At 39.0% G+C, this 26,611-nt stretch overlaps 1 protein-coding gene across 8 annotated transcripts in view; it reads right to left on the reverse strand.

Annotated features, from left to right (window-relative positions):
• Positions 1–26,611, reverse strand: part of tlk1a (tousled-like kinase 1a) — a 137,491-nt gene that overhangs the window by 81,827 nt on the left and 29,053 nt on the right. For 5 of the 8 annotated variants that reach the window (XM_073047286.1, XM_073047285.1, XM_073047284.1 and 2 more), the window contains exons 3-4: positions 3,988–4,100; positions 1,535–1,606 (exon numbers count right to left, since the gene is read on the reverse strand). In XM_073047286.1, coding sequence (XP_072903387.1) covers positions 1,535–1,606; positions 3,988–4,100 — 185 coding nt within the window. Of the gene's footprint in view, positions 1–1,534; positions 1,607–3,987; positions 4,101–13,842; positions 13,909–26,611 lie in introns of those variants that run through there. The other 3 variants (XM_073047288.1, XM_073047290.1, XM_073047289.1) reach the window with 3 other exon arrangements.

A 26,611-nucleotide genomic window follows, 5' to 3' on the forward strand; every position in this document is an offset into this window, starting at 1 on the left:
TGGAGTAGGTTAAAAGGTTGGCACAACATTGCGAGCTGAAGAGCCTGTACTGTGCTGTAATGTTCATGTATTTGGACTTCACTATTGTGGAAGATGTGAATAACTTTGGAGCTGACATCTTCCCTTTGCTGCTTAATTTTTGGTCACCATTCACAAGTAGATACAGTAGGTATGCAGAGCTCTAAGATGAGCAAAACAAAGTGGATTAGCTCTATCTATTGCCATATATTTACATACGAGTAACACAAATGCAACAAACAGAAAATATTAAGGTAATCATAAACACGGACCAGAAATTCTACACAAAGCAACTCACAGGAATCTAGCACCAACTGAAGCTCACCTGTTTAGATCCACAATTTAACCAAAGAAAAATATGCCTATACAAGCGATACATCATACTTGGAGCTAAAGCAAGTCACATGATGCATTTTCCTCTTTTCTTTTTACCCTTTTCCTTTTTATCTCCTGATCAGGATTTTCAGAAACCAACAACAGAGCGTAACAAGAGATGTGCCATAATGTATTGCTCAATAAACTCCAAAGTTCTAGAAGCAGCTACATCTCTGAAACTAACTGATAATGTGAGAAAATAAGCCAGTCAAGCATTATTGCCCAAATGCAAATAGAAGCTTAAGTACATTAGTTCTTGGTCCTCTCCGTGCCTTCTTGCGCATCGGGCAGCAACCTTGCCATTTCTTCAGCATGTGTCTGGGTTTTTTTTTACAAGACCGAGTTGCTAGCTCAACGCTCAATACAGCATGGATGGAAAGCATGCTAGGAGCCGGATGGATTCAAACCCATGACCACACACCTCAAAGTCTGTTGCAGATGCCACTACACCACTGGTTGGGCAAATACTAACAGTAGAGCTCTCTTATCCAGAATAATATTTGAGAGGTTGATCATCCTTTGCTGTTAAGATTACCAATTGCAATTTTATTACCATTTCAGCTAAGGCAATCAGCACCAATGCCGCTGGATATCAACACCCCTGGAAAAAATGTTTTCTGGGGGAAAAATCAGCTGCATTTTTAACCAATTGTTGCTAAATTGTGCCCTTGAACACACTATTTGAATGAAGTCCAGAAAAGCACTGACAGCTAAACAAGAAGTTCTAAAGAATGACCAAGCTAGAAAGTAATAAGGTGTCCTGATTGCAACATATTTTTCTGCTTTTATTCTACAGAGAAAAAACACAAAGGGGAACCACACATTTTTTTGGGAGAGATGAATTACGGAAAAGATCTTACGAAACAGTCTTCTGCTTACAACATAAAAACACCAGGAATAACGAATGAGAGGAAGGAAACTGACAATGCCGAAGGCCTCATTGTCAATTCCTTGAATTTCAATGAAAATCCAATTTACATGCAGGCACTTCTTAATTTTGCAAATACATTCCGATTTCACATGCTCATACCCCACAAGTACATATCGAAGCCACCTTCCAAACTCAAATGTGAATTCTATTCAATGTCCTACATGTAAGTTACTATTAAAAAGAATGGCTAAAATTAAACTTCATACTTACCTCCGACTCTTTGTCACTTAATGATCCAAGACTTCCAAAACTATGGTTAGAAGATTCATTATTTGTTAAAACCTGTTTTGAAAAGCAAATAACAAAATGAATGGAACCAGGATTAAAATGAGAATTACAAAGTACTTTTTATATTTCTAACATATACTATTATTTTTATTTCATAATTCCAGCACAAATTGGAATTATGAAATAAAAATAACAGTATAGTATATTGGTACTGCACAAGTATTAAAAAAACTCATTCATCAATTAGTCTGCAATTACCTACGGCAGAACTGTGTGCTTTGGAAATACAGTGTTAACTAAAAATGATTAAAACAGTTTTATTTGGACTTAAACCAGGTTTTATAAACACTAGTTAAATGTGCTCACAAAAAAAATTCTATGTTAACTTTAGCCATTTTCCCTGAAGGAACTTGTATAAAGTGTAAGTTTGTCTCAAGACCTTCTGCTCCATTAGGTACTGATTATGCAATGGGGTGGCCAAAACTAGTTTCATCTACAAAATAAGGGAAAAAATTACCATCTAAGCCACATCGTTAGCCCTAGGTGGAACTGTCAAGACTTGCACTTAAAACACCAAATATTTCCAAAAGTTAGGACATTTAAACATATTTGAAATCTTCAAAGAGATGATTTGAATAGGTCAAAGCTTTAAAAACAGTCTTATATTTCTGCTTACTATAAGACTGGAGTAAACTATACAGCCCATCAGTCCATGCAGGTTCCCAGGGCAGAAATCCCATTTGTCCTCTCCTTACTTTCTTATAATCCTGAAACTTATTCGTTCCCACCCACGGCATCAACTTTGATTTCAGCCTTCTTGTCAATAACCTTTACTGAGGCGCACATAATAGTCACCAATTTACATCACTGGGAGGAAACCCACAAGGTCACAAACTGAACCTCTATAGAGAGCACCAGAAACATGGACCTGTAGCTGTGAGGAAGCAGCACCAGCTGCTGTGCCACAGTACACAAGCTAAACTTTTAAAACTCTAAGTATCTTGAAATACTTATTTTTTTCCAAAAAAAACACTTTTAGACAATTTAAATAATTTTGGTGGAAGATTTAAAACATTATTAGTTTATAAACTAGTAACTTATCCCAAGTTTAAATTGCTAAACCACTGTTTCCTTTCACGGAAAACAAAATGGGATTAACCTATGTACCTTATGTCTGATCTCAGAAAACACTCTGCAGCATTTGTATTCTAAGTTTTTCTGTCTCAGTGAACTGCTACGAAATTGTCAGCATCGAAGATCAATATTTGGTACTGTTATGACCCCAGCCCCCTCCTTTGTGAGAATCGCAAGAGCCCTAGTGAAGGGGGGGGGTCAATGACCCAAGAGAGAGAGCGACGTGCTGAAATTGGACTCAGGAAAATAAGAGAGAAGCCTTAAGGTTTGGAATGTGGTCTGGCCTCTCAGCCAGACAAAAGCCACGGACATGGCCATTGTCTCTTGGAGACACCTTTGTGGAATGGGGACTGGACTATGTGCAAACCCTCAGGGCAACGTGGGCTGGGTGATGGGGAAAGATTGCCACACCCCACCCTGATTGACAGCTACAACCCTGCAAGTCCCGATAAAAGGTGGGCTGCCGAGGCGGCCCCTCAGACGCACCAAGGAGACACACTAAGAAGACACGATAGCGCTTCCCGTCGGAGCGGGAAGCCATTTTGAAGGAAGCCACGTGCGTTAGATTCCGGATCGGGAGTCTATGGCTGAAAACCAAAGGAAAATCGCTTTTAACTAACAACTGATTCCAGGGAATTGCTTCGCAAAGACAACGGGCAAGTGTTCTTTTCTCTCACCACTCCCTCTCTCCAAAACGTGAAACGCCAGCGGTTCACAAACGGGAAAAGCCTGCAGACTTCTGAGTGACTTTTATATTTCAATTGGACTCAGTATTATCCCCTAGACAACGATAGAGCTTATTTCTGATTGATTATTACTATACCTGTGCTTTAGATTGAGTATTGACGACGTATATGATCTGAATGTTTTGTATTAACCATACGGTTGTGCCCCTTTATAAATAAAAACGTTTGAAAATAGTACCATCAGACTTCAGCGGACCTCTCTATCTTTGCTGGTAAGTCACCCAGTTACGGGGAACGTAACAGTACACAGTGAATAACTGACGCAAATCTTTGGATTTATTCTTCACAAATTGTTCTCAGTGTCACAGGATAATGAAGAATACTGCAAATTCTGCTGTTACTTGTTTATAAAAATCTGGATGGCTATTAAGTTTTATACATTTAAAAATATTATAAATCATTTTCTTTACGATACTAGGCTTTATTTTTGCTGTATTTTTCAGAAAAAGGTAATTTAAATACAAAGAAAAACTGTGGTGATAAAAAGTTATTTCCAAATTATATAGTCATATTACTCCTTTATCTCAATATAGAATGACCTACTTATGGACTTACTTTAGCTCCTGTGCTTCCACTTCCACTCCCAGTACTCACACCTCCCGTAAACCTTGCCTCCAGCAACTCTTGCCGTCGAGGATCAAGGCTATGAAGCTCTTCCATTGCAGCACCTTCAATAAAAAACACAAGTTATTTATTTCATCTAATAAAAGTGCTGATAGCACAATGACAATTTCATAAAATAAGTAAAAACTTCATAAGGTCTGTTAACTGAACAAAAATGGGTGCAATTGTGAATAATGAAGTTAATTTCCTATAGTCCAGGTTCATCCTCCAAGATTTCCTATTACACAATTAGTACTGCTTAAAAGTAAGTTTTGATCAGTCATATTGTTGTGTAAAAATGTTAAGTGACTAAATAAAAACCTCACTGGCATCATCCAACAAGCAAACTAATTAAATGGTGGGATGAACAAAGTTTAATAAACATGAAAAATACAACCATTCCATGGACACACTAAAAATTTGCATTCATTGAAAAAATCACCATCTGTAATTTAAATCACGACGTTCTGTTCATTTTCTATTTTCAAAATGCTATTTGGTAAATGAGTAGATATGCAGAAAGCAGCTTATAATAACACTGGTACCATCTTTGACTTCTGGTTGAGCAAGATCTCAATCTTAATTCTAGTCATCCTCATTTTTTTTTAAATCCTAACCCAGTGCCACCATCATTGTGTTCCTCCAGCCCTGAAATCTGGGTGTTCCAAGTCAAATGTTTTGAACGTCCCCCAATTTTTACTCATTTTGCACTGAAAGCTGAAGCTTGTGTTATTTAGTCCAATAAACTAACATTTTATTTGCCAAAAGTTGTGTGCCATTAAAGCTCTAAAGTAGCATTACCGCACGAATCTACAAATTCTACTTTGGGAATATACCACTGAAAATAAAATAAACTCAAAAATATGTCAATGAAAGAACAGTGGAAATTGCATAATGCAAGTGTGAAATAAAAATCAATGCTAGAAACACTTCAAAGTTCAAAGAAAATTTATTATCAAGGTACAATTATCAACCTTATTAGGTTGGAGTGGAACCCAGTGTGGTCTTCTGCTGATGTAGCCCATCATGTTATGTATTCCCACTGTTGTAACATGTGGTATGAGTTATTGTCACCTTCCTGTCAGTTTGACCCAATCTGACTTTCTCCTCTGAACTCTCTTTAAAAAAGCTTTATTTCCTTCCCCACAGAACTGTGCTCACTGGATTTATTTTCCCCCACACCATTCCCTATAAAGTCTAGTGTGTGAAAATCCCAGGGAATCAGCAGTTTCCAAGATACACAAACCACCCCATCTGGGACCAACAACATAGGACAACAAACTTTTTCCTGAAAGTGTTGCTTCCTCAGAGATGTTTTTATGATAGAGCCCTTGAAGCCGAACATATAATAATTTCAGACTAGTTGCATCACGTAGGAATTTTAAGAAACAAGAAATTATGTTTTATTGAATATGTGTTTAATTGCACAATGATGTTGACACTTTGCAATTGTGCAACTAAGTCAAAAATGTTTTATTGATTATTTTCGTTTGTACTCAGTGTACAAGGCTTCTCGCTTAAGAGTCCAACAATAATCAGCCAGTATTGATGGATTCCAGTTGCCCTGACACAGTTTCCCCATGAGCACAATCTCCTGGTGAAACATTTCACCATGCTCGTCAATAACAGTGCCAAGACTTTCAGGGAAGTAATCTAAATGGGAAGGCAGAAAATGAATTTTTAGTGACATATTGCACTTAATTGTTTTGGATGCTTAACAACCAACTGCATGTAGATTGGTGCTTTGCATTTGCTAAGAACATTTTCGACAACATCCTTGAAAGCCTACATGTGAATTTCTCTGGTCCTACCAGAGGCTCTTCAAACTGCTCGTCATTGATGACCTGTAATTCATGGACCGACAAAAAAATGCCTTATTTAACCTTGGCATCAGTTATTCTCGGAAGCATGTTTCAAATATCAAAATCCTAAGCAAGATAGAAAGCTTTTCAACTTACATTTTGGGCAATGTTTTAACTGACTTGAATTATGAATTGAAATAACAAATATAGGGAATTCAAAAATATGATGCATGATAGGGAAATTTTATGGTGACTTTCATGGCCAACTGCCCAAAATCCATAAAATACACCCAAAAGTATTCAGGAAGTAAAATCTGTGTTGTCCAGTGCAATCATTCCACAGTCAAAGTCACTTAGATCATATTTCTTCCTTATTCCTTATTTAGTCTGAATGACTAAATCTCTTGACCAGGTTTGCATGCTTTTATGCATTGAGTTGCTGCCACGATAGTGGAATAGATATTTGCAATAACGAGCAACTTTAAAGGGGTCCCTTATAAAGTGGCCTCTGAGGATATATCCATTTACTACCTCAGACTTGTTTCTTGCAGGTATGAAAAAAATATAAATACAATAGAATTTCATGAAAACCTACACATTACCAGATAGACTGATAAATATTATTGTGCAATGCACAATAAGAGCAAACTGTGCAAACAAAATCTGAGAACATGAGTTGCAAAGAGTCTTGAAAGTGAGTCTGTAGACCATGGAATCAGTTCGGAGTCACTTGGCACGCCACATACCATCTGTAGTGATAAAGGTAAAATTGATATTTTGGGTAGCAGGCAAAGAGTTGCAATTTTTTTTCAAATTTCCAATCACTATTAGCATATAAATTTAGAAAATACACTTGACAATTAAAACTAGAAGTCTTACTTGAAACTACAAACCATCCATAAGTCAAAATGACAGATTTTTGCTTTGCATCAATTATACAGTATATGGGTTCACAATTTCTCTGACCACAGAAATCTCACATCAATGTAAGTTTAGCATATTTGTAGTTACTTGTGCAGCCAAAACTTCCAGGAATTTGATTTTCAAAATAGACCCTTAAAACCTACTATTAAGTTTTACCATTAAGAATGCATCAATTTTACATCTTGTTTTACTACTTCGCATAAAAATAACAGAAGTGAAATCAGAATGATATCTTCTCAAATTTAAATATTTTGTTTCTCTGCCAGAGCTTCTCAGAGCAATTATCTTAACATGTAATGGTTTTTGAGCAATGGAAATGTCATTGATAACACCACTACATTCACTTTTATTCAGAACTCCTTAGGAAAATAAGTCGTCATGGCATGCACATAGAAAAGTCAAGACAAACTGCAGGCATGGGATGATAAACAGCAAGATACATCCTCACCATAAATGGCAGGCAGTAGACATTCTAACCAACCAAACATGACATTCAAAAATATGACCAAGATCAATTGTCAAATTAACAGTATTCTTGGGGTCACCAAAGATCAGAATTTTAACTGGACTGCCAGATAAATACTTGGGTACAAGAGCTGGAACCTGTGACATACTCTCTCTGAAGCATCCAAAGCCTTTCCATCAAAAGTTAAATGTAACTCTATTTCAACATGTCCAACAACACTCAAGAAGCCAATCACTATCCAGTAAAAAGCAGTGTGCTTGCCTGGATTGTTTCCTTAATTATTCACTGTGTCCTTCAACAACATACTGTGGCTGCAATGTGTAACATCTACAAACATTACTGCACTGGTGAAGGTCTTGGATAATTTGGAAAGCGTGGTTCGGCTAGGACTATTTTCCCCGGAGTGCAAGAGGCTAAGGAGTGACCTGATAGGTTTATAAAATCATTGGGGGGGGGGGGTGGAGGGAGAGGGCATAGGCAAGGAAAAGAGCTGAAATCTTCTTCAACAGCAATGAAATCCAAAACTAGAAGGCATAGGCTTAATACGAGAAGATGATTTAAAAAGGAACCAAAGAGCAACACTTTCCAACACAAGGTGGCAACTATGCAGAGCAAAGAGGCAAATACACAGGACAATTACAACACATTAGATAATTATATGGATGAGTCAAATGGGAATAACTCAGTTAGGCAACTTGGAGTTGGTCTGGAGGGCTTGTTTTCATGTTGTGTATCTCCATGTCTCTACAGCTCAAGTCTTGTTCAGAAGCATCTCCTAAACCTCTAACATCCAGAACAAGACAGATGTCATCACCCACAAAGTTATCCAATTGCACAATATCCCATCTTGGCAATATATCACTATTCCTTCAATATTACTCAGTCTAAATCACAACTTCCCACCCAACAGCACTGCAAGAATATCACCACCATTCAGATAACAGTGGCTCACCAACACCTTTACTGTACTGTACTGTACTGAAATATGCCTTCTGAGTTGGTTCTATGGTTGTTCTCTGTTTCGTGACCGTCCCTGGGGAAGACAAATTTTAGGGTTGTATGTTACAAACATACTTTAATAATACATGCACTTTGAACAAGCATATTAATGTTAGCCTTGCCAGTTATGTCCATAGAAAATACACTATGGAAAACATTATGGATTATTTCAGTGTTCACAATGTAGCAATTATTAAACATTGTAACGGTATTAGCTACACCAAATGGTTGCATATAATCTATGTTATAAGATGTCTAATGGAGGAGTGTTCAAAACCCACAGAAAGCTAAACTAGTGAGAGACTGCTGATGATGAAAAGTAGTTGGTAGTAGCTATGTACAACAAATCTCTTAAATAATAATATTGCTTTAAAAAGAAAGTACTTTAGGCTCCTCATACTCAGTTTGCCATTCACTAAGATCACAGCTAATTTTGTAAGTCAGTGCTATTACATTCATCAACTCAATTTGCCTTCATTTTCTTAAACATTGAGTATCAGTGGCGGAGCACCCAAACTCTACAGAGACAGAGAATTTCAAAGAATTATTCTCCTTGTGGTGAAGAAACTTCTTCATCTCTGTACCCAATGGTCGAATTCTTATTCAAAAATGTGACCCTGGGCTCAAAACATGCCTTGCTAGCTGTCACCTGCAGCAAGATTTTGCACGTTAATGAGATCATCCATTGTTCTAAACACAAATAGATACAGATCCAGCTTGTGCAATCTTTCATTGTGAAATAAATCTACTGTTCCAGGAATCGATATGGTAAACCTTCATTGCCCTCTTTATCTCAAGTATATCCTTTCTTAGGTTGAAAGGCCAGAACTGTACAGAGTATTCCAGATTAATTTTGCTAAACTGATATTAGCTGCAGCAAGTCATCTCTATGACTGTACTCAAATCTTCTTGCAATAATCAACATACCTTATACTGCTCAAACTGGGTATACCTGTATGTAAGCTGTAAGGTATCACATACAAAGGACAACCATAACACTTAAAGCTCTTGCCATTTAAAATATTCTATCCAAGATGCATCCTTGACCATTCACTTGCCCACTTGTATCCTCCAAACATTTTATGGCATCCCCGCTGCCCACACTGCCATCCATCCCCATGTCATCAGCAAACTTGGAAAAATTACATTTGATCCCCTCACCCAAATCTCTAATTGTCCTCTTATTACTACCAGTGAGGCGGTACAGGAGCCTTGAGACATACCGCCCCTCCGCATCAGATTTCTGAATGGTCCATGAACTCAACACTAGCTCACTATTCCACTTTTGAAAAATATTATTATGTTGTGCACTCTTCTCCATGGATTGTCACCTTGTCGTGGTGGAGAAGCTTGTGTGGTCCTGAGATCCTGAGAGTGATGCTGTCTGGAGCTATGCTCCTGGTAGGGTCACCCATGGCGGTAAGGTCGAGGGTGAGATCCCTGACAAAGAATAATCCAACCAAGACCTCAACGATGGAACAGGCGGACGAAGTTACTTCGAATTCAACGGCTGTGAAGGCAGATGAAGGCTGCAACAAATCCATCAGCTCCAATTGTCATGGTTTCCATGCCATTGGAATCAGTTGGTTGATTTGTGAAGTATCGTGTGCTTCTTGGAGTGCAACATCAAGTACACGTTAAACAAATACATGCACAGGCATCTTCGCTCTGTGATAGATCAACGGAACGAAGACCATCACCCTCGACCTTGAGGGAAAGCCACGATGTTGTGCACTGTACTGCTGCCACAAAGCAACAAATTTCGTGTCAGTGATAATAAACCCGATTTTGATATGGATTGTGCACAGTTGGAGCCACTGCACCAACCCCTGCAAACACAATTAAACACAGCCTTCCAAATCGTAAACTATTTGTTTAATCTGTGCTTTCATTTGCACACCAACCTCACTCCATGCCACTATTATCCCCAATGCTTTACACTTGAACTTTGTTTAAGTGGCATCTCATCAAAGGCCTACTAAAAGTCCAAAAACTTCTAGTTTTCTTTTCTATTTGTACTTATTTCCTTACAAATTCTCTTTGCAGTTACAGCAGGAATTTTCCTGGATTTTGGTTTTGAAGATACTTGTTGTGTACTATGCATTAATATTTGCAAAGATAGACACCAGCTCTTCACCATCCTACCTCTTACTGTGGTTGCCTATGTACCATAGCCAATTCTGTCCTTGTATCCAGAACTTGCCTAGTTTTCTTTATTTTCAAGCTCGTTACATACAGTCTGAGCAAAATTACTTTTAATTTTTTACATAAAATTCCATCATGTCATCAATTCTTCTCAGAGGTTCCTAATTATTTATTGATCATTTCTAATTACATACTATTAGATCTAAACTGGAGAAGAAAAACTCTGTTCTCAAATCTCCACTACCTTGCAGCTGTGTCCACTCATGGGGAAGGCTTTGGAAGCAAGCTCCAAGGAAAAAAAATCCAGAACTGGAGTCCCTAAAGCAGTCCTACATTGAGTTCAACACTGACTGGCAATTCCTATGACACTGCTGGTGCCAAACTGTATCAGTCTCTGCCATTCCTTTGAATTCATCAGCTGCGTAGTGAGGGGGAGCACGCTGTATGGACAGCAGCTTGTTTTCCATACATTACTGCCCTGGCATGCATATCAACTATGTAGATAGCTATTTAGCAACATTTATGTTCAACCCCAATCAACAGAAGCTTCACATATCTACATTAGTCTGTTGTATCTATTTTGCTAACCAAGGTTATGTCACGAGAACCTGTATATCGTTTAAACAATAAAATAAAGGAAGATCAAATGTGCCCCAGTTCAGCTCTACACATGTATAATGTTCAGAAAAATTCTACTAGCAATTAAACAGGGCTGCACCTGGAATCTGTGTATAGTTTTTGTTCTCCCTACTTGATAAAAGATATGCATTTACAGAAGAATTAAAATTGACTTATTATTGTCCAAGTACCAAGATACAGTAATCATATCATTAACACTGTGCAATGAGGTAGATAAAGGTAAAACAATAACAGTGCACAATAAGATGTAACTGCTACTGAGAAAGCTAGTGCAGCTAAACAATTAAAGGTACAATATCATAGCAAGGTAAATTGTGAGGTCAAGAGTCCAATTTATCATACTAGGGAATTACTTAATAGCCTTATTACAAGGTAGAAGCTGTCCTTCAGCCTCGTGGTATGCAATTTCAAACTTTCCTTCTTCCATCTCTTATCTGATAGACAGAATGCCCAGGGTGGATGGGGTCTTTGATTATGCTGGCTGCTTTACCGATGCAGCAATAGTACAGATAGAGTCCATAAAGGGGAGCTGGTATCCATGATGTGCTGAGTTGTATCCACAGCTCTGTACAGTTTCTTGAGGTCATATGCTAAGCAGCTGCCACACCAGACCGTGATGTTCCAGATAAGATGTTTTCTATTGTGCATTGAAAAAAAATTGGGAAGGGTCAATGAGGACATGCCAAATGTCGTTAACTTCCTGAGGAAGTAGTGACGTTGGTGAGTTTTCTTAGCCATGATATCTACATGGTTGGACTAGGACAGGCAGTTGGTGATGTTCACTCTTAGGAACCTAAAGCTCTCAACTCTCTCAACCTCAACACTGTAGATGTAAAACAGGAGCATGTACACCACTCCTCTCCCACCCATGGAAATAGCCAGCTCTCTTGTTTTGTTGTCATTGAGGGAAAGGACAGCAGAGATTCACTAGACTAGCACCAGAAATGTTTTGCTCTCTGCAGGATTTGACTATTTCCTAGATTTTAAAAGAACTAGAAGAAATCTTACAAAATTCTTAAGAGTTCAATAGAGTGGATATCTTGCTGAGCAGTCCAGAACTGAAATCTTAAAAGAGATAGATTGAAAATCTTCAGAATTCTCTACCATATAAGGGTAAATAAGTAGAGTCAGCCTATATACTTCCAAATCCCATTCCTCAATGTATACATCCCTGGGCTTCTTAAGTGATACTATTGTACCTGCCTCAACCAATTCCTCTAGCAGATACTCACCACCATCTTCATGAAAAAGGTGCCCCATCAGGTCCCTTTTGAATATTTCACCTCTCACCCTAAACCTATTTTCCCTAGATTTGGCTCTTTTACCCTGGGGAAAAGACAATCACCATCCACTGTATCTATTTCTCTCATTATTTTAAACACCTCATTCTCCTACATTCCAAGGAGTTCAGACCTAGCCAGCCTCTGGATAATTCACACCTCCTAGTCCTGGCAACATCCTCATAAATCTTCTCTAGACTCTTCCCAGTTTAACCACAACTTTAGTGTAACAGGGTGACCAAAACTGTACATTGTATTCCAAGAGTGGTTGCACCAGCTCCCTGTACAAATGCAACATAATGTTCTAACCTCTGTACTGAAGGCTTGCATGCTAAATGCCATTTTCATTTACCGTCAACCTGTGACACTGCTTTCATGATGATCAATGCTGCTTTCCTAACAGCGTTTCTTGTAGATGTGCTCAATAGTGGGGAGGGCTTTAGCTGGGATGGACCAAGCTATGTCCACTACTTTTTGTAGGCTTTTCCATTCAAAGGTATTGGTGTTTCCATGTCAAGCTGTGATACAGCCAGTCAGTACACACTTCACTGTGCATCTATGAAAATTTGTCAAGTTTTATATGACATGCTGAAACCTAAGGAAGTAGAGGTGCAGCAGTGCCTACTTTGTAATGGTACTTCTGTGCTAGACCCATAATGGTACTTCTGTGCTAGACCTAGAACAGATCCTCTGAAATGATACCACTGAAGAATTTAAAGTTATTGACCTCTCTACCTCTGATCCTCTGATGAGTACTGGCTCATGGAGTTCCAGTTTCCTTCGCTTTGGTTTTGCTAATGTTGGGAGTGAGAGGTTGTTATTGTGGCACTGTTCAGCCAGATTTTCAATCTCCCTTCTATATGCTGACTTATCAGCACCTTTGATTCAGCCAACAACAGTCAGCAATCTTAAATATAGCATTAGAGGTGTACTATGCCTCAGTCATAAATAAACAGCGAATAGAACAGGCTGGGTGGTAAGCACACATCCATATGGTGCACTGTGCTGACAGAGGAGATGACGCTGCCATTTCAAACTGACTGGGGTCTGCAAGTGAGAAAAATCACGGATCCAGTTGCACAAAGAGGTATGAAGCCTAGGTCTTAGAGCATATTAATTAGTTTTGAGGGGATGACAGTTGAATACAATGCTGTACACAAGGAAGAAATATGCATCTTTGCTGTCCAGATGTTCCAGGCATGAGTGAAGAGCCAATGAAATGTAATTTGCTGTGGACCTGTTGTGCCAGTAGGCAAATTGGAGCAGATTCAAGTCATTCCGTCAGGCAGGAGTTAAAATGTTCCATCACCAGCCTCTCAAAGCTCTTCCTCACAGTGGATGCAAGTGCTACTGTACAATAGTCATTGAGGCGGGTTACCACATTCTTGGGCACTAATATAATTGAAGCTACAATTATTACTAAGCAACGCACTGATTTAATTATTGAAATACGTAGGTTTCTTATGTGTTTTATATGCATAGAAAGGTAAAATATATACTATGTACTAAGACAAACATTTGACTAACTGGCACTAAATAATACAGGATGTACCTGTTCCGACTTACGTACAAATTCGACTTAAAGACGGACTCAGGAACGGAACTCGTTCGTAACCCAGGGACTGCCTGTATACAAAAATTAATCCAATATACGAATCAAATAAATGCATTTCAGTATATATTTAAAGAAAGTTTCTCACTAAGCAAAATGAAGCATTTAGATAAGTGACAAGTGCTCTATATATCTCCCCACAAATCAAAGGTCATCTGATGAAAGTTCATTAACATGAAATATTAACTCTTTCTCTTAACTTGGATACTGCCCAATTCTGTTCACCGTTTCTAGAGTTTTCTACTTCTATTTTGACTTACTAACATTTTAAGGAGGCATCTTAGAGAGAAAGAGAGGGCAAGATGCTCAGGGGATACTCAGAACTTGAACACCTAAAGGTACAAATACTAATGAGAAGGCAATGAAGGTCACGGATGTGCTTGAATCTAGAAATCTACCCATGATGATACCTATTGTTCTGTAAGATTATCAAGCTGCATCCTTGTTTATCTGGCTAAAACATGCCATCAAATGGATAAAGATAGCACATAACATGGACATGGCCACAATCATCATGAAAAAAATGTGGTGAGAAGCAAGGCCAACTCCATCAAGACAGCACTTCATCGGACCTGAGGGGCAAAGGAATCACTCGAGACCAAAGACAACTTTGCACTGTAGCATAGAGGCACAAATGGAGGACCTTCAATGCTGTCCTAAACGCCAGTGGCGTAACAGCCATTTGATTGATTACCTATTGGAAAAGCTGACAGCTTTTCTGACAGAAGTCACTGTTGGTAAGTAACCTCAGTGGTTAGTAAATATATTTATCCCAATGATGCAAGTGTATGTTAAAAATAGCAGGCTAGTTAAAAGATCTCTATTTATGTTTAGGATATTCCTTCTGCACCAAGCCAAAAATTGTACTTAACTGCCCACAAAAAATGTTGTTCCATTTCTCCTAGCTGTGCCAACCCCTAAAATATCTGCTCTTTAAATATTAAGTATAAAACTCAAATACAGTTATAAACCATCAACTCAATGAAAGTTGTTGAATATGCAATAATCAGTAAAGTTTTGATAACATCCTGGTAAAATTTCCTTACTTAATACTAGTGATCAAATCAAGACCCATGATCTTAATTCTACCGGTCTCTAAATTAAGATCCTTGTGCCCATATCAAATATATATCTATATTCAAATTATTTTTAAAACATCAAATTCACATGCAAGTGATTAAGAGTTCTTCCTTTATTGCAAAGTAAAATTATTAAATGCATAAACTACTGCACTGGCATTTAACAGATATATTTTCAACACTTATGTAAGATGACTGACTCAAGTCAAAATTTTGATATTAGTTACATTGTTTGAATAGTTGAATGGAAGTTATAGATTCTCTGTAAATTAACTAATTAAATCATAATAAAGCAAGGCTATTTAAAGACCAAACCAACCCCTCCCAGTTACAAGTACATTTATTATCAAAATATGTATATGTTACCATATACTACCTTGAGATTCATTTTCTTGTAGGCATTTGCAGGAAAAATATTACAATGGAATTTTTATAAAAATTATACAAAAACAAATACTGGCAAATAGCCAATGTGCAGGACAAACTGCAAATCAAAATACTGAGAACATGAGTAATGAGGAGTCCTTAAAAGTGAGTTTTTAGGTCATAGAATCAGTTCAACATTGGGGTGTATGAGGTTATCCATACTAGTTCAGAAGCCAAATTGTAGGGATGTAACTGTTCTGCAAGCAGGTGCTGTGGGACCCAAGGCTTTCGTACCTCATGCCCGATGGTAGTAGTGAGGAGAGAGCATGGCCTGGATAATGAGGAGCTTTGATGATGGATGCTGCTTTCTTGTGGCAGTTTTCCATGTAAATGTACTCATTGGTGGGAAAGGTTTTGCATGTGATGGACTAGGCTACATAACACAAAAGGAGCAGAATTCGGCCATTTGGCCCATCAAGTCTGCTCTGCCATTTCATCATGGCTGATCCAATTTTCCTCTCCGCTTCAATCTCCTGCCTTCTCCCTGTATCCCTTCATGCCCTGACCAATCAAGACCAACTCTGCTTTAAATATACATAAAGACTTGACTTCCACAGCTTACTGGGGCAAAGAATTCCACAGATGCACCACCCTCTGGCAGACAGCTTTCTTTCTTTTGCCTGTCTCCCTTCTGGAAGAGGAGAGTGATATTTGCTATTTTCCAGTCGTCAGGACCCTTTCCAGAATCTATTGCTTCTTGAAAGATCAGTACTAATGCCTCAATGATCTCTTCAGCCACCTCTTTCAGAAACCTCAGGTGCACACCATCTGGTTCAGGTAACTTATCTCCCTTCACACCTTTCAGTTCCCCAAGATCCTCCTCTCTAGTTATGGTAACTTCATGACCCCGACACCTGGAACTTCCACCATACTGTTAGTGTCATCCAGTGAAGACTGATGCAGAACATTTATTCAGTTTGTCTGCTATTTTGTTGTCCCCCATTACTACCTCTCCAGCATAGTTTTCCAGTGGTCCAATAACCACTCTCACCTATTTTATACTTTATATATTTGAAGAAACTTCTCGTATCCTTCAATATTATTGGCTAGCTTACTTTCATATTCCCTCTTTACCTTCCCAATGATTTGGGAAGGTAAAAGAGGAGCTGGCTGTCCTCTCATCATCCTCCTCTCCAGAGAGTAAAGCCCTAGCTCCCTTAATCTCTGATCATAATGTATACTCTCTAAACCAGGCAGCACCCTGGTGAATCTCCTCTGCTTTCCAATGCTTCCACATCCTTCCTATAGTGAAGCGACCAGAACAGGAAAGTACTCCAAGTGTGGCCTAACCAGAGTTTTATAGAGCTGCATCATTACCTCGCAACTCAAACTCCATCCTTCAACTTATGAAAGCTAACACCCATAAGCTTTCTTAACCCTATTTACCTGTCAGGCAACTTTCAGGGATCTGTGGACATGTACCCCCAGATCCTGCCATTTACTTTGTACTCTGCCTTAGAGTTTGTCCTTCCAAAGTGTAGCACCTCACACTTCTCCGGGCTGAACTCCATCTGCCACTTCTCGGTCCACTCCTGCATCCTATCAATGTCCCTCTGCAATCTTCAACAATCCTCAACACTATCCACAACACCAACAACCTTTATGTTGTCTGCAAACTTACCCATCTACCCCCACATCCAGGTCATTAATAAAAATCATTAAAAGTAGAGGTCCCAGAACTAATCCTTGTGGGACACCACTAGTCACAACCCTCCAATCCAAATGTACTCCCTCCACCACGACCCTCTGCTTTCTGCAGGCAAGCCAATTCTGAATCCACCTGGCCAAACTTCCCTGGATCCCATGCCTTCTGACTTTCTGAATAATGCAACAGGAATTCTTAAGAACACAACCCAATAAAAGACACACCATAAAACAAAGAAAATAAAATTCAAGCAAAAATATTAAACGGGTTCATATTGCTGTCATGTCTGAAAACTAAAAATAATCATAGGGTCAATGAGTTTTTGGATTTTTTTTGTCCTTTTACTTTAAAATCCTCATTTCATTTCTGAGCTTCAAACACTGATAATATTTCAAAGGTTAAGGACGTGAAAAATTATTTTAAATTGAAATTACTGAGAGTTTAAAACTTTGAGATCCAGCAAATACTACCATTCATCCCACTTCTGAGAATAAGTTCCAAAACAAAACGTTGACCGTTTTCCACTTCCTTCATTAGCTCTGGATGATGGATCATCCTCCTTTTGCATATTTATGTCTCAGTGAAGTATTTGATAGTTGTGAAGTACTTCTTTAAATATTCACAATGTATTGCACCAATCATTTAATCTATTTCCCCATTCACGTATGCTCAACTATACAACTCCCTTTACAGGTGACCTCCTCTATATCAGTGTTCTGTACCCTGTGCTTCTGATGTGGCCTCATTAGTCAGACCCCACGTAAATTGGGGAACTGCTTTGTTGAGCTCCTCCACTCCATCCACAGAAAGTGGAACTTCCTGGTGACTAACCATTTTAATTCCTATCCACATTCCCATTCTGTCATACCAGCCTATGGTCTCGTCTTCTGTCATAAAGCCACTCTCAGGGTGGAGGAACTACACCTCATAGCCTGTCTAGGTAGCCTCTAACCTGATGGCATGAACATCGATTTCTCCTTCCGGTAATTTTTCTTATTCCCCATTCAGGCAGATGAGGTAAGAGGCCAATCACCTCCTGCTAGTGCCCCTCCTCCTTTCTCTCCCAAAGGCCACTCTCCTCAGCTACCAGATTCCTCCTCCTCTCGAGCCTGGACTTTTGCACCTGTTGCCTTCCAGCTTCTTACTACATTCCTCTATCCCCTCCCCCCACCTACCTGGCTTCACCCATCACCTAGGTTGTTCTCCTTCCTCTACCTCCCCCATCACCTTTTACTCTGGTATCTTCCCCCTTCCTTTCAAGACCTGATGAAGGGTCTCAGCCTGAAGCATTGACTTGTTTATTCATTTCCATAAAAGTTACCCAATCTGTTGAGTTCCTCCAGCATTTTCTGTGTACTGCTTTACATAATTAAAACTAGTTTCAGATCTACTCCCAAACTGAATGCAATAGGTACAAAAGACAGAGAGCAAATAAAAAGGAATGTAATGTTAACCTATAGAAGTGTTGCCAGTTACACAAAGCATTGGTCAGACCATAGATAAAGTATTGTGTTCAGTTCCTGCTATTCTATCCAAGAAAGGATATATTGACTTAGGAAAATTCACAGAATCATCAGAATGTTACAAGGGCTCCAAGGATTAGTTGGGAGCGATGACAAAAACTAGATTGCAAATCCCTGCCATTTGGAGGATTAAGGGTGATCTATTTGGTTTTCAGGAATTTGAATGAAACAGCTAAAGGAGGGCACAAAAATCAGAGCCAGACTTCCAGGAAAAAATTAGAAGAGATTGCTAAATTCAAGGCACAGTACTCCTTTAATAAAGGGATTTAATTTTAAATTAGGTGTATTTTATAGCCTAATCCTTTTCAACTTTTAAGGTAGAAATTATATTTGCTATTCTATATTTCAGGGAATTTTCAAGCCTTCTTTTTAATGCTTTCAAGATGGTAGCTGATGGATAATTCTCCAGAATGGAAATAGGTTTGTCATGTATTTCCCCCCAAATATATATATGGTTCCAGGTCTCAGCTCTTCTAAACTATTTAAACTTTGCAGGTGGAAATACTTGGCAATGTAGTGAAGATTAGGAGAGCTGCAGACATCAGAAAGATGCTGCTATAAGGGGTAGTATCTTAGTAGATGGAAGGTCACAAGATTAAATGCAAAACAAGTACTTTTTTTTTTAAAAAAAAGACTAATATTGTTAAGCAAACAAGATGAGCATATCCACAAATTCCTAATAGTTAAGAGAGTACAGCAACAGGTTGGTTATAAAAGTACACCAATTCCTTACGTTTGACGAACTGTAAAGCAAAGATCATGGAAGAACTTTATACATCCCTGGTGTGACTTATCTGCATTATGAAAAATTCAGCACACTACACCTCTAGATACATGTGCTTAATAGGAAAATTTTCACTGGACTGAGGAAAGTAAGGACTGATAAAAATGTTAGAACCTCTCATTGTTTTCTCTATTCCATTTGGAGTTTTCAATAAGCATAGATCCGATTTAGAATCACAGGTAAAGTAGATGATTTTATCACCCTCTTCACAGAATTGTTTACAGCTGGAGCTCGATACATACTCAAAGATCAGGAATACGAGTTGTAGATAGCAGTACTGGACAAAACAATTATGCTTCAAAAGCCAGCAGAGCCAAAGACTGACTGAATGTCAGCTCTATTCTAACTTTGAGGCTTTAGGAGTTGAATAATCCACTACATACCAATGAATCAATGCAGACTGGGGGCATTGATTTGTCCACCCCAAGGATCAAGATCTCCTGGTGACTGTCCATTTCAATTCAATGCCCTACTTTAACATGTCAGTCCACCGCTGCCTCGACTGGCATGATGAGACCAAACCTCGGTTGGAGAAGCAATACCTCATATTCTGCCCAAATATTCTCCAACCAATGGCATGAATATCAATTTTTAAACTCCAGTAATTTCTTCCTGCTTCCTCTTCTGCTCTTTTCCCAGTCCCCTCTCACCCAATCTCTTCTATTCACCTGCCCCATCACCTCCCTCTGGTGCCCCTTCTCCGTCCCTTTTTTCTATAGTCCACTGTTCTCTCCTATAAAGATTTCTTCCTCAGTCCTTTACCTCTTCCTCCTAGTTTCTTGTTTCAGCCAGCCTCCTGCACTGACCCACCCTGCCCTTTCACCTATCACCTGCCAGCTTGTATTCCTCACCCCACCTCAGATTCTCATTCTGGGTTCTTCCCCCCTCCTTCCCAGTCCTACTGAAGGGTCTCAGCCCAAAATATCAACTGTTTATTCCCTTTCACATATGCTGCCTGACTTGCTGAGTTCCTCCAGCATTTCGTGTTGCTTATGATTTCCAGCATCTGCAGAATCTCATGTTGAGGAATCTTATAACTCTTACATTCTAAAGGCTTAATATTGTTCACCAGGGACAACTAAGTTTCAATATTACATTGAAAATGAAAATTACTCATGGTTTTTTAAAAAAGAAATTATCTAAATTACAATCTGGTATTTACACAAATACTACTCTTCATTCTAAATTATCTAGCAAATAGATGCATACGTTTTTTACTTGAATGCAGTCAAAAAAAATATCAAATGTACTATTTTTCAAGATGCAGCCTCAGCACCATTCCCTCTAAGCATGGCCATGCAGTAACTGAAACACTCCTGCGCACATAGCCTTTATTGCCACGCAGCTGGAATTTTCTTTTATATATTATAACGAGCTGCTCAGTTTTCAAGCAGTACAAAAATTTCCTGCTCAGAACAACTGTTGGGTCCACCTGGCTGTAAAAATAATAAAAGGGAATGTTGTTCCTCAGCCATTGAAACACCACAATTCCACTTGGGTAACCAAAGATTCACAACCCTCTGGGCGATTATTGCTTACCTTAGCTCTGAATGGCCAATTCCCAAATGAGAGAATATAATCTTGAGATCAGGACTCCAGAGTTAAGGGAAGCAACATCCTTGTGTCTACAATCTACAGTCAAGCTTCTTAACGACTCTGCATGTTTTCAATGCCATCACATTTCAATCCTTCCCACCTCTTGGAAGTGTAGGGCTTGTATACTTAATTTCACCTCATGGTACCTTATTGAATTGAAGTACAGATACACCACAGCCATTGACATGCCTGTGAACCTCACTCAATCTTTGGTCCCTCTGCTCCCTTTGACTTCATTGGGTCTTTTTTCCCTGATCTCCCTTGAAATTTTCTGGGTTCTGTAAAAAGTTTATTTTTCAGCTGTTCAACTTTTTTTAAAAAGTGGATTAGAAGTGCGCTGGTGAGTATTAATAAGAATACTATCCAACAGTCTTGAAAATCTTCAAGTTTGGCACAGAATAGGCCTAATTACTCTATCAGGAGGTCAGACTGTGTGTATGCATGTATAAAGATATAAATGATATAGTGAAAACTTCAGTTGCATACCGTCCATCTAGATCAATTCGTAATAGTACATTGAGGTAGCTCAAGGGAAAACAATGCAGAATAAGGTGTTACAGTTACGCAGAAAGTAAAGTGCAGGTGGACAAAAAAATGAAAGATCACAGATGGATTGCAAGATCAAAACTCCATCTTATCGTACTAGGGAACTATTCAACAATCTTATAACAGCAGAATAGAAACTGTCCTTAAACCTGGTGGTATGTGCTTTCATGGCTTTTAAATCTGCTGCCACATGGGTGGGGACAGAAGTAGAATGTCTGGGATAAGTATTTTTTTTTTAATTATGTTGGCAGTGAGAAGTGTAGACAAGAACTCGGTGCTGTTCCGAGTCCACAATTCTCTGCAGTTTCCTGCGGTCAGAGGCAGAATACTGTCATACCAAGCCGCCTCAGATTGGATAAGATGCATTCTATGGATCATTGATATACATTGGCAGGGGTCAAAGGGAATATCCCAAATTTCTTTAGCTTCCTGGTGAAGTAGAAGGGCTAATGAGTTTTTTGGCAATAGAGCAGGACATTCACTCCTAGGAACTTGGAACCTCTCAATCCTCTCAACCTTACACCTCAAGGTGCATGTGTAACACCCCCCCTTCCTGAAGTCAATAACGAGCTTATTTGTTTTGCTGATATTGAGGAGTCATTGTTAAGGTCAATAACCTTTCAAAAGAGCTGGGGGAAAGAAAGTGCATTGTGCAAAGCAACACAATGGAGAAAATCAAGGGAATATTTGCGAAAGAGTTGTGACTAAGGATACCAAAGTGACAATACTCCTCATATTATCTTGTTAACAGAGTTAAAGAGTGGGAAAACAATGCCATAATTATAAAATGCAGAACACAGGTAGCAGGCAAAAGATGAAGCAAAAGAAAATGTCATTAGGCATCTGTGGATGCAGGAAAAAGGCCATTAAGATTACTGGTGGATGACCTTGCATCACAACTAGTCACTTTTGACACAAACATAAAAAGCTGGTAATCTGAAACTGTAGTTCCAAGGGTGGCAAAGTGCTCAGACAAATGAGGCACTGATTAAGTTTATGATATGGTTTAGAATAGCTTGGGAAGCCAAAGGCAGAAGTCAGAATGGAAGAGAGAGAGATGGAGAATTAATATGACAAGTGGTTGGAAGGTCATAATCACCATTAATAACTGAACAAAGGTGTTCCCTCTCAACCTCATTCTCCTGCCTTCTCTCTGTACCCTTTGACGCTCTTACTAATCACGAACCAATCAAACTCTGCTTTAAATATACTCTATGACTTGGCCTCTACAGCTATCTGTGGCAATGAATTCCACTGATTCATCACCGTCCATCTAAATAAATTCCTCAGCTCTGTTCTAAAGAGACATCAGAGGCTGTGCAGTCCGGTCCAAAACATTCCCCCTATTGTAAATATCCTCCCCAGGTTCACTCTATTCAGGTTTATATTTGATAGGTTTCAATGAGATTTCGCCCACACCCCATTCTTTAGCTTGAATTACAAGTCAATTGTATATTGTTCTCTGGCTTGAATCACTGTTCTGCTCAATATGAAGTCTGGCCTTGACAAAATTCTTCACCACCCATTTAAATTTTTGTTTCAAAATTAGAGGTGCAAGAACTCATTCAGCTCTACCCTTCTTCGATATAAGAATTAAGCTCCAAGGGTCCCACTGCTCCACATTCTATTTTAAAGAAAAAAAATGAATTAGTTTTATTTGTCACATGCATATTGAAACATACAGTGAAATGCATTGCTTATGATAATAGTCAACAGTCCAAAGACTGCAGGGGCAGCCTACAAGTGTTGCCACACTCCTAGCACCAACATAACATGCTGACAACTCACTAACCCTAATCCTAACCATATGACTTTGGAATGTGACAGAAAATTGTAGCACGGAAAGAAACCCAAGCAGTCATGAGAAGAACATCAAAACTCCTCACAGACAGTGGTGGGAATTGAACCCAGATCGGTGATCACTGACACTATAAAGCATTGCATTTGGCACTAGAACTGCGGGGTATATTCTTTCAACACATCACTATCATCCTTAACTATTCCTATACACTTTTTTTAAAAAAAAACCTACAAATGCTCCTTAACCAAAATTATCAGAATCCATTCCTGACCACGTCACAATTCTGTGGCAGCTTAGTGGTATGGCTAGTGGAGCAACTGCCACAGTGCCAGAGACCCACGCTCAATCCTGACCTTAGGTACTGTCTCTTTTTCCAATATTTTTATTAAATTTCATATACAAATACAGAATTCATAAGGATTCTTATTATAAATCAAAATAAGATAGCACAAAATGCACTATATATAAATCACACTGATACTATCACGGTATACCACATTCATGATCAGTCAAATAAAATAAATTGATATTAAAAAATCTACACCTACTACCAAGACAAAGCTGGTTGATAAAAAAGAGAAAAAAAAGAGTACTTTACCATATAGTGTTTTATAATAATAGCCCAGAACTATACCTTAATAACAATAGCAATTCAAAGATTTTTAAAATAGTTCAAAAAGGGTCCCCATAGCGTTTGAAAATCTTGGTTAAGAGTCAGAAATCAAACAACGAATCTTCTCTAAATTTAAACATGATGTAACAAGGTACTGTCTTTGAAAAGTGTTCACTTCCTTCCTTTAGCCACATTGGCTTCCCTTGGTTCTTCAGTTTCCTACCACATACCAAGGAAGTGCAAGTTGATAGTTAATTGGCTGCTGTATACCAATACAATTTGAGGGAAATTGATAAAATGGGGAGAATAAAAAGTGTGATTAATATAATATTTGTAAACAGAGGCTTAATGACCAGCATGGACTCGAACGGCCACGCTATATAGTGTGGATAATTTTGCTTGCTGATCACCAACACTGCACTATACACGCTGGCCTCTATACAAATTAATGTGCTAGTTCTGTAATATTCCAAAGATGTTAATCCTATCTCCATTTAGAATCTATCCATCTGTGCATGCAGCCCATTCCAGAGGTAGCAAATTTCTAGAGACACCATGGAGAGTATTCTGTCTGGTTGTATCACTGCAAGGTATGGAGGCTCCAATGCACATGATTGAAAAGAAGATGCAAAAGGTTGTAAACTTATACAGCTCCATCATGGCCAATAGCTTCCAGACCATCGAGGACATCTTCAAAAAGGTGGTGCCTCAAGGTAGTGGCATCCATTACGGAGTACCCTTACCATACGTGAACTCATGACCACGACCTCACTATTTTGCTCTCTTTTCAAAATATTTCAAAGTACATTATCAAAGTATGTATGAACTATACAACCTTGAGATTTGTTTACAGGTAGGCACAAAGGAAGAAACCTGAAATAACTCAATTTAAAAATTTAAATAAAGACCAACACCTGACATGCAGAGAAAGCTGGGGAAAAGCAAATCATGCAAGCAATAGAAGTAAGCAACATTCCAAACCAAAATGAGTTCTTGGATCCAAGCCCCGGAGCACCCTGGAGTAGGCCCAAGCCTCAGTATCAGTTTGTCATATTAGCAGGCACAAAGCACAGCAGCCAAGGGCAGTCTTAATGACCTCAGCACCATAGAGATGAATGAACATCGTGGGAAAGTGAATGAAATCAGCCCTCGTCTCCAATCCCAACACCCTGTCTTTCCAGTGTATCATTTAAGTTGTCCAACAGCATACTGAACCTTGCACTGGAATCTGCAAAAGGCTCCAGGACTAGAACACACCGCCCAGCGACTCGCTCTGAGCCCAAATTTTGCTGCCCAGCCCAAAGCCACTATTTCTCCAAATCGGCTTGGTGCCAAGAGCTATTCAACCTCACAACCGGACCAGTTGTACGGGCATTGAAATTCCTCTGCCCCGACCTCTTCTTTCCAAATGGCTCACTCCATCTGCATCGATTCTACGATGTACCAGCATGGTTCATCCCTTGAATTTGCTTGCCTCTTCATTGTTTGTAATAATTTACTACAATTTACTTCAGAAAAGGTGTTTTTGTAATGTTTTTCATTGAATTCCTTGCCTTTTGAACTATCAAGTGAGCTGTTGCACACGTTCAGTAGCACCATCTTAAACCACAAGCCCTTTTTGCACGTTCCCCCCCATACATTTCCTATTGCAACTTTAGTAATTTTTTGTATATTGCACTGTACTGCTGCCTCAAAACAAATTGCATAACATAGTGATAATAATCCTGATTCTGAGTGTCTTCTGGATCCTATGCATACATCCTCGCTGGTGGTAGTAATGAGAGAATATCCCGGATGGTGATGATCCACCTGTTGAAGATGTCCTCAACGGTAGGGAGGCTTGTGCCCTGGTCTGTAACCCTCTGCTGCCTCTTTCAATCCTGCGTATTGGAATTTCCACACCAGTCAGAATGCTTCCCACAGAACATGTGTAGAAATTTTCTAAGAGTCTTTAGTGACATACTAAATCTCCTTCAACTTCTAATTAAGACTAGTCACTGGCATGCCTTCTTCATAATTGCAACAATATGTTGAGCCCAGGAATGTGAAGCTGAACACCCTTTCCACTGCTGATCCCTCAATGAGGACTGGTGCGTGTTCTCCCAATTTCCCATTTCTGAAGTCCACAATTAATTCCTTGGTCTTACTAATGTTGAAAGCAAGGTTGTTGTGACGCCATTCAATCAGCTAATCTATCTCACTCCTGTACATCGCCTCAGTGCCATCTAAGATTCAGCCAGCAACAATGGTATCAACAAATTTATAGAAGGAGATATGATAATATGGCTAGGCACAGCTCAGAAGTGTAGAGAGTAGAGTAGTGAGCTAAGTATGCATCCTAGAGGTGCATTTGTGTTGATCCCAATCTCTCCATTCCTTCATCTCTGTTGCATTTGTTCTAGTAAGACTTAACCACCAAGCCTTTTTCCTGAACCGTGGCTTCCCCTTTGCCATAGACAGAGCCCTTGACTGCATCTCAGTTATTCACTGTAATTTTTCTCTCATCTTCTCTTCTACTGGCCAGAACAAGAACAGACCTCCTGGTTCTCATCTCCATCCCACTATCATCCCGGTTCAATGGATCACCCTTTGCAATTTCTATCTCCAACAAGATTCTGCTCCACTTTTAGTATTTCAAAGTAATCACTCTCTTTTCAACTCTCTGGTACACCTTTTGGTTCCAACTCCTCTCCATT

Source organism: Hemitrygon akajei, chromosome 5, assembly GCF_048418815.1.
Source record: "Hemitrygon akajei chromosome 5, sHemAka1.3, whole genome shotgun sequence".
NCBI lineage: Eukaryota > Metazoa > Chordata > Chondrichthyes > Myliobatiformes > Dasyatidae > Hemitrygon > Hemitrygon akajei.